Raw genomic sequence first — 17,242 nt, forward strand, 5'->3', positions numbered from 1 at the left:
TCTCCTTTTTTTCTGTTATTTTACTACTAAAGCATAGGAGGGTGGTTTATTTGCATTTTAAGTCCACTTGAAAGTACTGCCTCAAATGATTTGAAAAGTACAACTGAAGAAGTATGTAAATAGGACTTCATTAAATACAATTCATACTTCAATTGATCTTTCCAAAGCTTTTAGTTCAGGACTATTACTATAGAAAATATCATTCTTAGAGAAAAGTCATTTTACATTGAAATAATTTATTGCCTTCTCAAAACAAATGTAGAGAAAATAATAAAAAATAAACAGTATCAAGTAGATATATAGGTGTGTATATCTAGATGTAATTCAGTAAGAGCAGTAATCTAATAAACAAATGAAAGTCTAACCATAATAGGAGTTCATCTTTGTTTCAATTATAAGTCAGAAACAAATAAAAAATAGAATTAAATTACTGGTCTATAAGCTACCAATATTTTTCTGAAAGAATGTCCAGAATTGTGAAATACGTCTTTATATTTCTTTTTTTTTATTTATTTGAAAGGCAGAGTTAAAAACAGAGAAAAAGCAAGAGAGTAAAAGAGGAGAGAGAGAGAGAAAAACATCTTTATATTTCATAACTATTCTATTCTTTCTCCTAAGTGTGATAGGTAATTTTTTACTCTGAAAGACATAACAACCTTGTAAGGTAGTATGTCTGGCATGAAGTGATAATAATAATAAGAAGAAAATTTGCATCATATCTTTGTTAAGGATGCCATTAAATAAAAGCATTTGGGTTTTATCCTGAGGACAGTGGGGAGTCATGACAGTTTTGAAACCATAAAGTAACTGGCATCGTTAATAATGGATGAGAGAGAAGTGGGGCTAAATCTGAGGGACTAGTTAGAAAGTTCCTGTACAAGTCTATTTTGAAGACCTGGACTAAGACAGGAGTTTTAGGGCCTAAAATGTATGGGCCAATATAATCATCAATTTAGTTACAAGCAATACTTGTCTAATACAACCTTCCACTTTTAGCCTATGGAAGAAAAATCCAGTATGGACAAGAGGCTACTCCATGTTAGGAATTGAATGTCTGAGTCCCTCCTTCTGAAAATTCTTATGCTGCAATTCTAAGCTCCACAGTCTATTAGAGAGATTACCAATTATGAAATTAAAACCATTATGAATGAGATTATGGTTCTTATAAAAGGGACTAGTCAGAGTTCTGTTGCCCTCTTTATACAATGTGAGGACAAGGTAAGAACACAGCTCTCTATCAAACAGAAAACAGGAACTGAACAAACACCAAATCTCCCAGTGCCCTGCCCTGATTCTCCAGAACTGTAAGCGTATATGTTTGTCGGGCCGGCGCAGTGGCCCACTTGGTTAATGCTCCACCTGCAGCACCAGCATCCCATGGGCGCTGGGTTCTAGTCCCGGTTGCTCCTCTTCCAGTCCAGCTCTCTGCTGTGGCCCGGGAAGGCAGTGAAGGATGGCCCAAGTGCTTGGGCACCTGCACCCACATGGGAAACGAGGAAGAAGCACCAGGTTCCTGGCTTCCGATCGGCGCAGCTCTGGCTGTAACAGCCATTTGGGGGGTGAACCAACGGAAGGAAGACTTTTCTCTCTCTCTCTCTCTCTCTCTCTCTCTCACTGTCTAACTCTATCTGTCAAATAAATAAATAAATAAATAAGAGTTGAAGATTCTTTTTAAAAAAAAGAAGTATATGTTTGTCTACTTTTATAGATTACCTTTTAGGTACTCTACTAGTTACCACAGATCAGTGAGACCATATGGTATTTGCCTTTGGGGGACTGGCTTATTTCACTAAGAATAATGGCTTCCAGTTGCATTCATTTTCTTGCAAAAGAGAGAACTTCATTCTGTTTTTGTGACTGAGTAGAATTTCATAGCATATGTGTGTGTATGTGTGTGTGTGTGTGTATACACATACCATAATTTCTTTATCCAGTCTTCAGTTGATGGACATTTGGATTGACTCCATATCTTAGCTAATATGAATTGAGCTGCAATAAACATGGGGGTACAGAAGACTCTTTCATATATTGATTACATTCCCCTTGGGTAAATTCCAAGGAGTGGTATGTCTGAGTCATATGGTAAATCTATGTTCAGATTTCTGGGGTATCTCCATACTGTCTTCCACAGTGGCCACACTAGTTTACATTCCCACCAACAGGTTAGGGTATCTTTTTCACTACATCTTCACCAGCATTTGTTGTTTGTTGATTTCTACATGTAAGCCATTCTAACTAGGCTGAGGTGAAACCTCATTGTGGTTTTGATTTGCATTTCCCTGATGACTGATTCTGAGCATTTTTTGTTCAAGTGATTGTTTGCCTTTTAAATTTCCTATCTTGAAAAATGCCTGTTCAAGTATTAGCCCACCTCTTCTTTTTTTTTTTTTTGTTTTTTTACAGGCAGAGTGGACAGTGAGAGAGAGAGACAGAGAGAAAGGTCTTCCTTTACGATTGGTTCACCCCCCAATGGCAGCCACGGCCGGCATGCTATGGTCGGCGCACCACACTGATCGAAAGCCAGGAGCCAGGTGCTCCTCCTGGACTCCCATGCAGGTGCAGGGCCCAAGCACTTGGGCCATCCTCCACTGCACTCCTGGGCCACAACAGAGAGCTGGCCTGGAAGAGGGGCAACAGGGACAGAATCCGGTGCCCCGACGGGACTAAAACCCGGTGTGCTGGCACCACAGGCGGAGGATTAGGCCATTGAGCTGCAGCACCGGCCTGTTGATTTCTAATACATATACAACACAGTGAAAATTATATCCCTGATAGTGACTTTGAGTTATAAGAACAAATTATGTCACATGTAGATGCTCATAAATTTTCTTTTAACTTTTATTTAATGAATATAAATTTCCAAAGTACAGCTTATGGATTACAATGGCTTCCCCCCCCCCCATAACGTCCCTCCCACCCGCAACACTCACCTTTCCCACTCTCTCTCCCCTTCCATTCACATCAAGATTCATTTTCAATTCTCTTTATATACAGAAGACCAGTTTAGTATATATTAAGTAAAGATTTCAACAGTTTGCACCCTCACAGAAACACAAAGTGAAAAATACTGTGTGATTACTAGTTATAGCATTAAATCACAATGTACAGCATATTAAGGACAGAGATCCTACATGAGGTGTAAGTGCACAGTGACTCCTGTTGTTGACTTAACAAATTGGCACTCTTGTTTATGGCATCAGTAATCACCCTAGGTTCTTGTCATGAGTTGCCAAAGCTATGGAAACCTTTTGAGTTCACCGACTCTGATCATATTTAGACAAGGTCATAGTCAAAGTGGAAGTTCTCTCCTCCCTTCAGAGAAAGGTACCTCCTTCTTTGATGACCTGTTCTTTGCACTGTGATCTCACTCGCGGAGATCTTTTTTTTTTTTTTTTGACAGGCAGAGTGGACAGTAGAGGGAGATAGAGAGAAAGGTCTTCCTTTTTGCCATCGGTTCACCCTCCAATGGCCGCCGCAGTAGGCGCGCTGCAGCTGGTGCACAGCGCTGTTCCGATGGCAGGAGCCAGGTGCTTCTCCTGGTCTCCCATGGGGTGCAGGGCCCAAGCACTTGGGCCATCGTCCACTGCACTCCCTGGCCACGGCAGAGAGCTGGCCTGGAAGAGGGGCAACTGAGACAGGATCGGTGCCCCGACCGGGACTAGAACCCGGTGTGCCGGCGCCGCAAGGCAGAGGATTAGCCTGTTAAGCCACGGCGCCGGCTTCACTCGTGGAGATCTTATATTTAGGTCATTTTTTTTGACAGAGTGTCTTGGCATTCCATGCCTGAAATACTCTCATGGGCTTTTCAGCTGGATCCAAATGCCTTAAGGGCTGATTCTGAGGCCAGAGTGCTGTTTAGGACATCCGCCATTCTATGAGTCTGCTGTGTATCCCGCTTCCCATGTTGGATCGTTCTCTCCCTTTTTTGTTCTATTGGTTACTATTTTCAGACACTAGTCTTGTTTATGTGATCCCTTTGATTCTTAGTCCTATCATTATGATCAATTGTGAACATAAATTGATCAAATGGACTAGTGAGATGGTATTGGTACATGCAACCTTGATGGGATTGAATTGGAATCCCCTGGTATGTTTCTAACTCTACCATTTGGGTCAAGTCAGCTTGAGCATGTCCCAAATTGTACATCTCTTCCCTCTCTTATTCCCACTCTTATATTTAACAGGGATCACTTTTCAGTTAAGTTTCGACACTTAAGAATAACTGTGTATTAATTACAGAATTAAACCAATAGTATTAAGTAGAACAGACCAAAAAAAATACTAAGAGGGATAATGTATTAAGGTGTTCATCAACAGTCAGGGCAAGGCCTGATCAAGTCACCATTTCTCATAGTGTCCATTTCACTTTAACAGGTTTCCTTTTTGATGCTCGGTACATTGTCACTGATCAGGGAGAACATATGATATTTGTCTCTTTGGGACTGGCTTAATTCAATCAGCATAATGTTTTTCAGATTCCTCCGTTTTGTTGCAAATGACTGGATTTCATTGTTTTTGACTGCTTTATAGTATTCTATAGAGTACACATCCCAAAATTTCTTTATCCAGTCTACTGTTGATGGGCATTTGGGTTGATTCCATGTCTTAGCTATTATGAATTAAGCTGCAATAAACATTGAGGTACAGACCGCTTTTTTGTTTGCCAATTTAATTTCCTTTGGGTAAATTTCAAGGAGTGGGATGGCTGGGTTGCATGGTAGGGTTATATTCAGGTTTCTGAGGAATCTCCAGACTGACTTCCATAGTGGCTTAACCAGTTTGCATTCCCACCAACAGTGGGTTAGTGTCCCTTTTTCCTCACATCCTCGCCAGCATCTGTTGTTGGTGGATTTCTGAATGTGTGCCATTCTCACCAGGGTGAGGTGAAAACTCATTGTGCTTTTGATTTGCATTTCCCTGATTGCTAGTGATCCTGAACATTTTTTCATGAGTCTATTGGCCATTTGGATTTTCTCTTTTGAAAAATGTCTATTGAGGTCCTTGGCCCATCTCTTAAGTGGGTTGTTTGTTTTGTTGTTGTGGAGTTTCTTGATCACTTTGTAGATTCTGGTTATTAATCCTTTATCGGTTGCATAGTTTGCAAATATTTTTTCCCATTCTGTCTGTTGCCTCTTCACTTTCCTGACTGTTTCTTTTGCAGTACAGAAACTTCTCAATTTGATACAATCCCAATTGTTAATTTTGGCTTTGACTGCCTGTGCCGCCAGGGTCTTTTCCAGGAAGTCTTTGCTGGTGCCAATATCTTGCAGGGTTTCTCCAGTGTTCTCTAATAATTTGATGGTGTAGGGTCATAGATTTAGGTCTTTAGTCCATGTTGAGTGGATTTTTGTGTAAGGTGTCACTTAGGGGGTCTTGCTTCATGATTCTGCATGTGGAAATCCAGTTTTCCAGAACCATTTATTGAATAGACTGTTCTTGTTCCAGGAATTGGTTTTGGATCCTTGATCAAATATGAGTTGGCTGTAGATGTTTGGATTGATTTCTGGTGTTTCTATTCTGTTCCATTGGTCTATCCATCTGTTTCTGTACCAGTACCATGCTGTTTTGATAAAAACTGCCCTGTAGTATGTCCTGAAATCTGGTACTGTGATGCCTCCGGCTTTGTTTTTGTTGTACAAGATTGCTTTAGTTATTTGAGGTCTTCTGTGTCTCCATATGAATTTCAGCATCATTTTTTCTAGATCTGAGAAGAATGTCTTCAGTATCTTGATTGGTATTGCATTGAATCTATAAATTGCTTTTGGGAGAATGGACATTTTGATGATGTTGATTCTTCCAATCCATGAGCATGGAAGATTTTTTCCATTTTTTGGTATCCTCTTCTATTTCTTTCTTTAAGATTTTGTAATTCTCATCATAGAGATCTTTGTCGTCATTGGTTAATTTTATTCCAAGGTATTTGATTGTTTTTGTAGCTATTGTGAATGGGATTGATCTTAGAAGTTCTTCCTCAGCCATGGCATTGCCTGTGTATACAAATGCTGTTGATTTTTCTGCATTTATTTTATATCCTGTTACTTTGCCAAACTCTTCTATGAGTTCCAATATTCTCTTAGTAGAGTTCTTTGGGTCCCCTAGATAAAGAATCATATCATCTGCAAAGAGGGATAGTTTGACGTCTTCCTTCCCAATTTGTATCCCTTTAATTTCTTTTTCTTGCCTGATGGATCTGGTTAAAACTTCAGAATTATGTTGAATAGCATTGGTGAGAGTGGTCATCCCTGTCTGATACCAGATCTCAGTGGAAATGCTTCCAATTTTTCCCCATTCAATAGGATGCTGGCCGTGTGTTTTTCATAAATTGCTTTGATTATATTGAGGAATGTTTCTTCTATACCCATGATCTTTTATTGGTAGGTTTCCTTCCTTTACCTTCTTTCATATTGATGGCCATGTTTCTGTGTTTCTATGTGTAGCACATCTTTAAGCATTTTTTGCAGGGCTGGACGAGTGGCAACAAATTCTTTCAATTTCTGTTTGCTATGAAAGGTCTTTATTTCACCTTCATTCACAAATGAGAGCTTTGCAGGATATAATATTCTGGGCTGGCAGTTTTTCTCTCTTAGTACCTGGGCTATATCTTGCCATTCCCTTCTAGCCTGTAGGGTTTCTGATGAGAAGTCAGCTGCGAGTCTAATTGGAGATCCTCTGAGAGTAATCTGACGTTTCTCTCTTGCACAATAAAATTCTGGCCAATAGAATGCAACAACACATTAGAAAGATCATCCACCCAGACCAAGTGGGATTTATCCCTGGTATGCAGGGATGGTTCAACGTTCGCAAAACAATCGTGATACACCACATTAACAGACTGCAGAAGAAAAACCATATTATTACAATTTTGATGATTATCTATCCTCCCTCATTTATACCCATCTTTATAGAGATATTCGTATCTGACTGATAGTACATAGGTGACAGAAAACAAAAATTAGTAAGAGACCATCCTTGACTTCAAGGAATTTACACTAGTAAAGAAAAGAAATAGACAATTAAAGGACTCTAGTGTGATAAGGACTATCATAGAAGATCCTAAGAATGATTGTCAATATAAATTAGGGACACCCAAACCTGCCTAAGAAGAACTTCCAGGTAGAGAAAAGATATCTAGGGCATTCACAGAAGTAGAAAGATTTGATTCAATTATAAAGATGTTGAATGCCAAGCAATTATACATGGTTTTTTATCAAAGCTATCTTGAAAGTTCTTTCCTCATCTTTCCGTTGCTCACATTACTTCATTCAACAACAAAAAAAATTAGTGCTTTATTTTATATCGACTCTGCCTGGTTCCATGGCAGAGTAGAGAGTAATCAGACTCCAATTCTATTCTGAAGCAGGTTATATTCTGGTATAAGAAAATACTGCTTTTTCTGCATCCCACAAAGCTTCATAAGTTTTATTTTGCATTTTGTTCAAAATATTTTTAATTTCCCTTGATATTTCTTCTTTGAATTGTGTGTTACTTAGAATTACTTAGAAGTGTACAACTTAAATTTTAGCTCTTTTGATATGTTCTAACTATTTCTATGTGATTATTTCTAGATTAATTCCATTGTGGTATAAGAACAGATAGGTGGGGGCCGGTGTTGTTGTGGGGCAGGTAAGACATCCCTTGTTTGTGCCAGTTAGAGTGCCAGATGCTCCACTTCTGATCCAGCTCCCTGGGAAAGCAGTGGAGGATGGGCAAGGTACTTGGGCTCGTGGATCCACATGGGAGACCCACGTGAAGCTCCTGGCTCCTGATTCCTGGCTTAGGACTGGCCCAGCTACAGCTATTGCAGCCATCTGGGGAAAGAACCAACAGGTGGAAGATCTCTCTCTCTCTCTCTCTCCTTCACTTTTGTTCTGTAAACTCTACCTTTCAAATAAATAAATAAAGCTTTTTATTTTTAAAAAAAAAAAGAAAAAAGAAAATAACAGAAGGTTAAATATCATGTCAAGCAGCTCTAGAGAAATATGATTAGGCTAGTGTAGCTATTTTCCTAAGGGAAATAATATCTATAAACAGAGAACTGTGATATAATAGATCATGGATTCATAAGAAAGTTATTATTTGAAACACAGGCCTATTTCCTGCAAGAAAAATAGAGTAATTATCCACCAACTAGGAGCAAAACAACGTGCTAGGCACTTCATATACCCCAGAACTCTGGAACAAAAATACCTATGAAGGCTTGTCTAAAGATAGCACAGTTCATCCACATGAACCAATAGTCCCAGTTCATTGAATCAATTAATCATCTTACTATTTCTCAGTAAGTCTGGATGCACCCTCAGAATCCTTGACACCATAGCACAGCAATGTGTCAGTGGATCCAAGTTGCACACCAGAGAAACTCCCTCTGACATCCTTGTTTTAAATAAGCTAAAATAAATCCTTGAATTAAATTAGATGGGATTAAAGATGCATTTATCAAATTGTTTTAAGTGGTAAGTGAATTGATTTCATGGATGAATTGCTTTTCATCTTTTAACATTATCCCTCCCACCTCAGCCTAAACTGAAGCAGGTGACAACTTTCAACACTATGAAACATAATGTCGTAAATACCACAAGGATATTGTTGAAGATGCTGTTCAAGATACCTCAATGTCCACTTTAGGAAGCACAATGGGAGGAACTTCTGTCAGATTTTGTACCTGGCATATTTTCTCTTATGATACTAGCTGCCAGAAAAGTCACAATTAATTCTTGACTACCTACAGGAAGTTTCTAAGACCTCATATCATGCATTTTATGTATTCATCCAACTGAATTTTGTTTGCTATTTCCCTTGTGGTGGGTTTTATAAAAAATTAACTTTTTTATATGAAAGGCAGAGTTACAGAGAGAGAGAGAGAGAGAGACAAAGACAGAGGGATCTTCCATCCACCGGTTCACACATCAAATGACCGCAATGGCAAGAGCTGGACCAAGTCAAAGCCAGCAGTCTAGAACTCCATTCGGATCTACGCTGTGGGTGCACATGAGCACAAGGATTATGACCATCTTACACTGCTTTCCCGGGCATTGTAGCAGGGAGCTGAATCAGAACTGCAGCAGGCGGGACTCAAATTAGTGCCCATATGAGATGCCAGTTCACAAGCAGCAGCTTAACCACCTGCACCACAATACCAGCCACTTTGTGTTATGTCAATCTGACAGAGCCAAGTGATGTGCAGATAAAATTTTATTTCTGGATGTGTCTGTAACAGCATTTCTTGAAGAGTATAGCATTTGAATCAGTGATTTAGTCTAAAATAGATTGCCTTCTCCAATACAAGTGGACATCACTCAGCCCACCAAGGTCTGAATAGAATAAATAAGTAGGAGGAGGAATGCACCATACTTTGCTTCCTGTCTACCAACTTGAGCTGGGACATTGGTCTTCTATGCTTGGACTAGGATTTACACCACTGGCTGACCTGGTGTGGAATTATATCAGTGGCATTTCTGGATCTCCAGTTTACAGGTGAGAGATCATGGGACTTCTTAGCCTCAATAATTACATGAGTCAATTCCCCATAATTAACATATTTTTATGTGACTCTGGAGAACCCTAATTAATACAGAGTTTTGTGTAGAAAGTAGTTCTCAAACAGAATTTTAAGTTTTTTGAATTGGTTCTGGGGTTTTTACAACTAGATATCTGATGTGGTTAAAGATGCTATTTCCAGTAACAGAATGCTAGTAATCCATGGCATGAACTGTTTATAGATACATACTAAATATCTGCAGTAAAAAACCCTAATCAGTCACTTATATGAAAAGCAAAGAGTTGGGTAACTATGGATATCATACCTAAACAATTTTTAAAAGATTTATTTATCTGTTAGAAAGAGTTACAGAGAGGCAGAGAAAGAGAGATGTTAGGCCGGTGCCACAGCTCACTAGGCTAATCCTCCGCCTGCAGGGCCCGCACCCCAGGTTCTAGTTCCCGTTGGGGCACCAGATTCTGTCCCAGTTGCTCTTCTTCAAGTCCAGCTCTCTGCTGTGGCCCGGGAGGGCAGTGGAGAATGGTCCAAGTGCTTGGGCCCTGCACCCGCATGGGAGACCAGGAGGAAGCACCTGGCTCCTGGCTTCGGATTGGCGCAGCACGCAGGCCATAGCAGTCATTTGGGGGGTGAACCAATGGAAGGAAGACCTTTCTCTCTCTAACTCTGCCTGTCAAAAAGAGAGAGAGAGAGAGAGAGAGAGAGAGAGATGTTTTCATCCACTGGTTCACTCTCCAGAAGGCCATAACAGCCAGAACTGCACCGATCTGAAGCCAGGAGCCAGGAACTTCTTCCAGGCCTCCCACATGGGTACAAGGGCCCAAAAATGTGGGCTATCTTCTACTGCTTTCCCAGGCCAAAGCAGAGAGCTGGATCAAAAGCGTAGCAGCCGGGACTTGAACTGGTACCCATATGGGATGTCGGCACTGCAGATGGCGGCTTTACCACTATGCCACAGCACTGGCTCCCAAATATTTTTGCAAAAGTAACAATTTCATCAATTCCTCCTAATGTGACTAGACAAAGTGGTGGGACAAAAGGATGATCTCAGGGATTCAAACTGCCAGATTAAGCAACAAATATGAGAGCTTCTATGTATGGCCTGAAGAAGACCTTTATCTCCTGTAACCACAGCGCTAAAATTGCTAGAAATCAAATTCAGAACCTCATCCTCTGACAGGCTGAATAGCAATGCAAGTTGAACTACCAAGTTTACAAAGTGTCTACTATTTACCTAAGGCCAATGAATAGGACACAATGGACTCCAGTAAGTTGGAATGTGAATATGTGGGAAGAACCTTATGGAGCCTGGGACATGGAAATCCCAATTTGATAAGTCTTCTTTGTACTAACATCACATTTTTAAGATTTTTATCACCACCCATTTTAAAATTATCATTATTTTGGGTGGCTGAAGGTTTTAATAAGGGAATATATATTAATATGTATCACATTTATGTAATGTGTTGTTAATATTATACACACATGCACAAACTGTGGTTCATTTTTTAACTCAGGATTTGAACTACAGCCTGACTCCCAGCTACCACACTATACTGCAAAGTTCATGCATTACTACTAAACATCTAACTTGCAGAATCAATTGTTTGTACATTATTGGTAAAATATGCATTATTCATTTCCTGATTATGATGTCAAACAATGGTGTTAAGCAGAAGAAAAAAATACTAAGGAATAAAATAGTAAGTTGTTCCTTGACAGGCAGGACAAGGGCTGACCAAGTCATTGTTTCTCATAGATCCATTTCTCAACCTTTTAGGTGCTCAGTTAGTTGCCACCGATCAGGGAGAACATATGATATTTGTCCCTTTGGGACTGGCTTATTTCACTCAGAATGATGTTTTCCAGATTCCTCCATTTTGTTGCAAATGACTGGATTTCATTTTTTACTGCCGTGTAGTATTCTAGAGTACATATCCCAAAATTTCTTTATCCAGTCTACTGTTGATGGGCATTTATGTTGAGTCCATGTCTTAGTTATTGTGAATTGAGCTGCAATAAACATCGAGGTGCAGGCAGCTCTTTTATTTGCCAAATTAATTTCCTTTGGGTAAATTTCAAGGAGAGGGTTGGCTGGATCATGCGGTAGGTCTATATTCAGGATTCTGAGCAATCTCAAACTTGGAATAAAATTACCCAATGACGACAAAGCTCTCTACGATGAGAATTACAAATCTCAAACTGTCTTCCATAGTGGCTTAACCAGTTTGCATTCCCACCAACAGTGGGTTAGTGTCCCTTTTTCCTCACATCCTCGCCAGCATCTGTTGTTGGTGGATTTCTGAATGTGAGCCATTCTCACCAGGGTGAGGTGAAAACTCATTGTGGTTTTGATTTGTATTTCCCTGATTGCTAGTGATCCTGAACATTTTTTCATGAGTCTGTTGGCCATTTGGATTTCCTCTTTTGAAAAATGTCTATTGAGGTCCTTGGCCCATCTCTTAAGTGGGTTGTTTGTTTTGTTGTTGTGGAGTTTCTTGATCTCTTTGTAGATTCTGCCTATTAATCCTTTATCTGTTGTATAATTTGCAAATAATTTTTCCCATTCTGTCTGTTGCCTCTTCACTTTCCTGTTTTTTTTTTTTTTTGGCAGTACAGAAACTTCTCAATTTGATGTAATCCCAATTGTTAATTTTGGCTTTGACTGCCTGTGCCTCTGAGATCTTTTCCAAGAAGTCTTTCCCTGTGCCTATATCTTATAGGGTTTCTCCCATGTTCTCTAATAATTTGATGGTGTCGGGTCTTAGATTTAGATCTCTAATCCATGTTGAGTGGATTTTTGTGTAAGGTGTAAGGTAGGGGTCTTGCTTCATGCTTCTGCATGTGGAAATCCAGTTTTCCAAGCACCATATGTTGAATAGACTGTCCTTGCTCCAGAAATTGGTTTTAGATCATTGATCAAATATGAGTTGGCTGTAGATGTTTGGGTTGATTTCTGGTGTTTCTATTCTGTTCCATTGGTCTATTCATCTGTTTCTGTACCAGTACCATGCTGTTTTGATTACAGCTGTCCTGTAGTATGTCTTCAAATCTTATGATGCCTCTGGCCTTGGTTTTGTTGTACAAGATTGGTTTTGCTAATCGAGTTCTCCTGTGCCTCCATATAAATTTCAGTATCATTTTTTCTAGATTTGAGAAGAATGTCTGGTATTTTGATTGGTATCACATTGAATCTATAAATTGCTTTTGGGATAATGGACATTTTGATGATATTTATTCTTCCAATCCATGAGCATGGAAGACACACTATTATTCTTAGGTGTTTAAAATTATTGAAAAGTGATCCCTGTTAAATATAAGAGTGGGAATAAGCGAGGGAGGAGATGTGCAGTCCAGCACATGCTCACTTGGACTTACCCTTAATGGTAGAGCTAGAAATGTGCCAGGGGATTCTAATTCAATCCCATCAAGGTGGCATGTACCAATGCCATCTTACTAATCAAAGTGATCAGTTTAAATTCATAATTGATCTTAATGATAGGATTAAGTATCAAAGGGATCACATAAACAAGACTAGTGTCTTCTAATAATAACTGATACAATTAAAAGTAAGAACGATCCAACATGGGAAGCAGGATACACAGCAGACTCATAGAATGACAGATGTCCTAAACAACACTCTAGCCTCAGAATAAGCCCTTAAGGCATTCGGTCTGCCTAAAAAGCCCATTAGAGTTTCACAAGCATGGAAAGCCAAGACACTTTCGCAAAAAAAAAAAAAAAATGACCTAAATAAAAGATCTCTGTGAGTGAGATCCCAGCAGAAAGAATGGGCCATCTAAGAAGGCGGTATCTTTCTCTGATTGGAGGAGAGAACTTCCACTTTGACTATGGCATAGTCTAAATAAGATCAGAGTTGGTGAACTCAAGAGGCTTCCATAGCCTTGGCAGCTCATGACAAGAGCCTCGGGTAATTACTGACATCATAAATAAGAGTTTCAATTGTTAAATCAACAATGGGAGTCACTATGCACCTACTCCCCATGTAGACTCTCTGTCCTTAATGTGTTGTGAATTAATAGTGAAACTACTACTCAAACAGTACTCTATACTTTGTGTATCTGTGTGGGTGCAGTCTGTTGAAATTTTTACTTAGTATAGTTTGTGATTCTTTGTAGTATCAGTACTATCAAACTAATACAATGTGGCCTAATGATAGAGAAAATTTTGCATAATCAGATTATTTTCGAATAATCAATCAATGCTCTTTGGACTCAACTGTCAAATAACTGATACATGTACCTCCCTTGAGACACACACACACATACAAACACACACACAAACACACACAAAATTCACAACCAAAACAATTATTTGTGAAATAATGTTTACCTTTCTCATTTTTATTTTCAACATATTCTGAGCACCTAGTATGAGCTTTTTAAATTTTTTTAATTTATTTTTTAACTTTTATTTAATGAATATAAATTTCCAATGTACAGCTTATGGATTACAATGGCTTCCCCCTCCCATAACTTCCCTCACACCCACAACCCTCCCCTTTCCCGCTCCCTCTCCCCTTCCATTCATATCGAGATTCATTTTCAATTCTCTTTATATACAGAAGAACAATTTAGTATACATTAACTAAAGCTTTCAACAGTTTGAACCCACATAGAAACACAAAGTGAAACATACTGTTTGAGTACTAGTTATAGCATTAAATCACAATGTACAGCACATTAAGGACAGAGATCCCACATGAGGAGCAAGTGCACAGTGACTCCTGTTGTTGCTAGGCATCAGAAGCAATGGGTGGCAGGCCTGTAAACGGCTGATCTGTACAGTGATCTGCCCTCAAGGAGACCCAACAGGCCAGTCTACTGCAGTGGCTTTCAATGTGGTAAGCATGGGCTTCAGCAGAAGTCAACTTGTGAAGAGCCCTGGCAGCTCTGCCAAGAGTTGGATCACTGGAAATGGACCTGCCCTGGAGTCGAAGGATGCCCAGGTCAGAGCCACAGATCTTATTGGCTCTAAGCTGAAAAGCCCTTCACTCAGCCCAGCTTCCAAAGTGACCACTGCAGCTGAGGGGACGGCCACGTAGGGTCAGCAACATTGAAGGCAGAACTGTAAATTTCTTGTTAGAGATGCCACCTGTCTTTACCTAGCCAGCTCTCCTCCCAGGCCAGCTAAGTAATGAAAGTCAACAAAGTGCCTTCCCCTAGGAGGTTCACACCTCCCTTAGGATGTACCCCGTGTGAAGGGATAGATAGGTCTGGGCCTCTTAACTTACAAGGCCTAAAGCCCACCAGATTATTATCAAGCCCCTTCTGTCAGGTTCTATTTGCCTCTCCATCAGAAAACTTAATTGTAGCTTAGACAGCACCTTTCTTAGCTCCTCTAATAATGACTCTGTCCTTTATTCTAGACCCTGTCTAGCATACTTGGGCCTTATTCTTTCGTAATCATAACCTCTACTCTACCTCCAATGGCTCTATTCTCAACCTGTGTGTACTGATGATCCTCTTCCCCACTTAATGCTGTATAATTGTTCAGACCTGGTTAATGCCACTCTTAGGATCATTGGTTACTATCCTCACCCTGTCTTTTATGAACTTTTCTAAGAATGAGCTTTTTAGAGTAGAGGTTCACAGCATGAAGAGTTCTAACTCCTGCTGAATTGAAATGTATAATGAAGCCCTGATCTCAGAATATTACTAGAATTTGTAAATTATAAGGCATTATTACCTGTAGTCTTTGGTTGTTACCCACTTGAATCTCTTCCATTGTCATATTTTTATACAGAAGCCCCCTCTTTCCCAAAGACAAAGTTCTGTGTGCAAGTCATACAGAACCAGGGATAGTAGAAATTCAATAAATAATAATATATAATACAGTCTAAGTCATGCCATTTCTATCCCAAAATGAATAAGACTTCAGAAAGTACCCTGTAAAATACAAAGTGCTATACAAATATTCATTATTACTATTAATTATAGTTTTAATCATTTATACCAACAAAAATTCAGTATTTCTAAGCAAATTACAGCAAAATAATTTTTCCATGATGGTAAAATATTAAATAAACAGGTTGAACCACATTGATGAAATTGTATTCTGAAAAGAGCTTCACCAGATATGATCATAGGTAAAAAAGCATTTAATATACTCACCACTCTCAAAGCAAGCATCAAAGACAAGATGTCCTTTCTTCGGCTGTCCACAGTATCCAACTGGAAGTACTGCATGTTTGCTGACATTCCCTCCGATAGCATCATCATTTCCCAAATCACTGCCTATAAAAAATTGTATACTTAAACAGAAATAAAAGTATATTTAGCAATAAAAATCTATAAGATCATTATTGTTAACTTACTCCCTTTCCCAGTCACTGAATTCTTACCTAGAGAAAGAGAAATTAACTAAATATTGTGACATAATGGAAAGAGAATACATTTTACAATCAGAAAACTACGCTCAAATATCACCTCTACATCATACAAATTCTAAAGTGTTTCAAAGATATCAACATAATATCTAAAACTCAGTTCCTCTCATCCATAAAGAGAATGAAAAATTCTCTTCCAAAGTTATGCTATGAACACAAATTTAAGATTTTATTTATTTGAGAGGAAGAGTTACAGACAGAGAAAGGGAGAGACAGAGATAAAGGTTTTCCATCCACTGGTTCACTTTCCAAATGGTCAAAACAACCAGAGCTGAACCAATCAGAAGCCAGGAGACAGGAGTCTCTTCTGGGTCTCCCATGCAAGTACAGTGGCCCAAGCACTTGGGGCATCTTTCACTGCTTACCCAGGCCATAGTAGAGAGCTGGGTCATAAGAGGAAAAATCAGGACACAAACCAGTGCCCATTTGGGATGTTCACACTGCATGCAGAGGCTTAGCCTACTATGCCACAGCACTGGCCCCCAAATTTGATATAAAAATTTACATTATTACAGAAATCCAAAAGATATTAAAAAATCAAATTGCATCAACTATTAGCCAAAGTAAAAGCAAGAAAAAAACCTAAGTTGCATCCAAATAAGAAAGGAGAAGGTAAAATTATCTCTTTTTTGTATACAATATTATTTTATTATTTACATAAAATGTGTAAAGATTCCATCAAAAAATCAAAATTAAGAAATTAATTCAGTAGGGGCCAGCACTGTGGCTCTGCAGCACTGGTGTCCCATATGGGTGCACGTTTGAGTCCCAGATGCTCCATTTCCATCAAAGGAACTCCAGGACCTGATGCCTTAACAACTGAATTCTACAAAACATTCATAGAAAGAGTAAGTCCAATAGTCTCCAAACTATTCCAAAATATTGAACAGGCTAGAACTCTCCCAAACTATTTTATGAGGCCAGCATCACTTTGATAACAAAATGATACAAAGACACAGCATGAAAAGAAAACTATAGACCTATATCCTTAATGAACATAGATGCAAATATTCTCAACAAAATACAAGCAAATTAAAACCATATCAAGAAGAACATACATCAAGATCAAGTGTGATTTATCCCAGAAATGCAAGGCTGGTTCAACAATTACAAATAAACAAATGTAATAAATCACATCAATAAAATGCACAAAAATGATATGGTCACTTCAATAGATGCAAAGAAAGCATTTGATAAAATTCAACACCCCTTCATGATAAAAACCCTCCACAAAATATGTATAGAAAGAATATTCCACAAAATAATGAAGGTTATATATCACAAACCAAAGCCAATATCATACTGAACAGGGAAAAGATGAAATAATTTCCCCTCAG

General features: G+C 38.9%; 1 protein-coding gene across 1 annotated transcript in view; it reads right to left on the reverse strand.

The window, feature by feature from the left end:
- AGBL4 (AGBL carboxypeptidase 4) overlaps nt 1–16,331 on the reverse strand; it is a 1,345,014-nt gene extending 1,328,683 nt beyond the window's left edge. The window contains exons 1-2 of the mRNA XM_062190079.1: nt 16,322–16,331; nt 15,631–15,753 (exon numbers count right to left, since the gene is read on the reverse strand). Of these exons, the coding sequence (XP_062046063.1) occupies nt 15,631–15,753; nt 16,322–16,331 (133 nt within the window). The remainder of the gene's footprint in view (nt 1–15,630; nt 15,754–16,321) is intronic.
- Between the last annotated feature and the right edge of the window lie 911 nt (nt 16,332–17,242).

This window comes from Lepus europaeus, chromosome 5 (assembly GCF_033115175.1).
Source record: "Lepus europaeus isolate LE1 chromosome 5, mLepTim1.pri, whole genome shotgun sequence".
Classification (NCBI taxonomy): domain Eukaryota; kingdom Metazoa; phylum Chordata; class Mammalia; order Lagomorpha; family Leporidae; genus Lepus; species Lepus europaeus.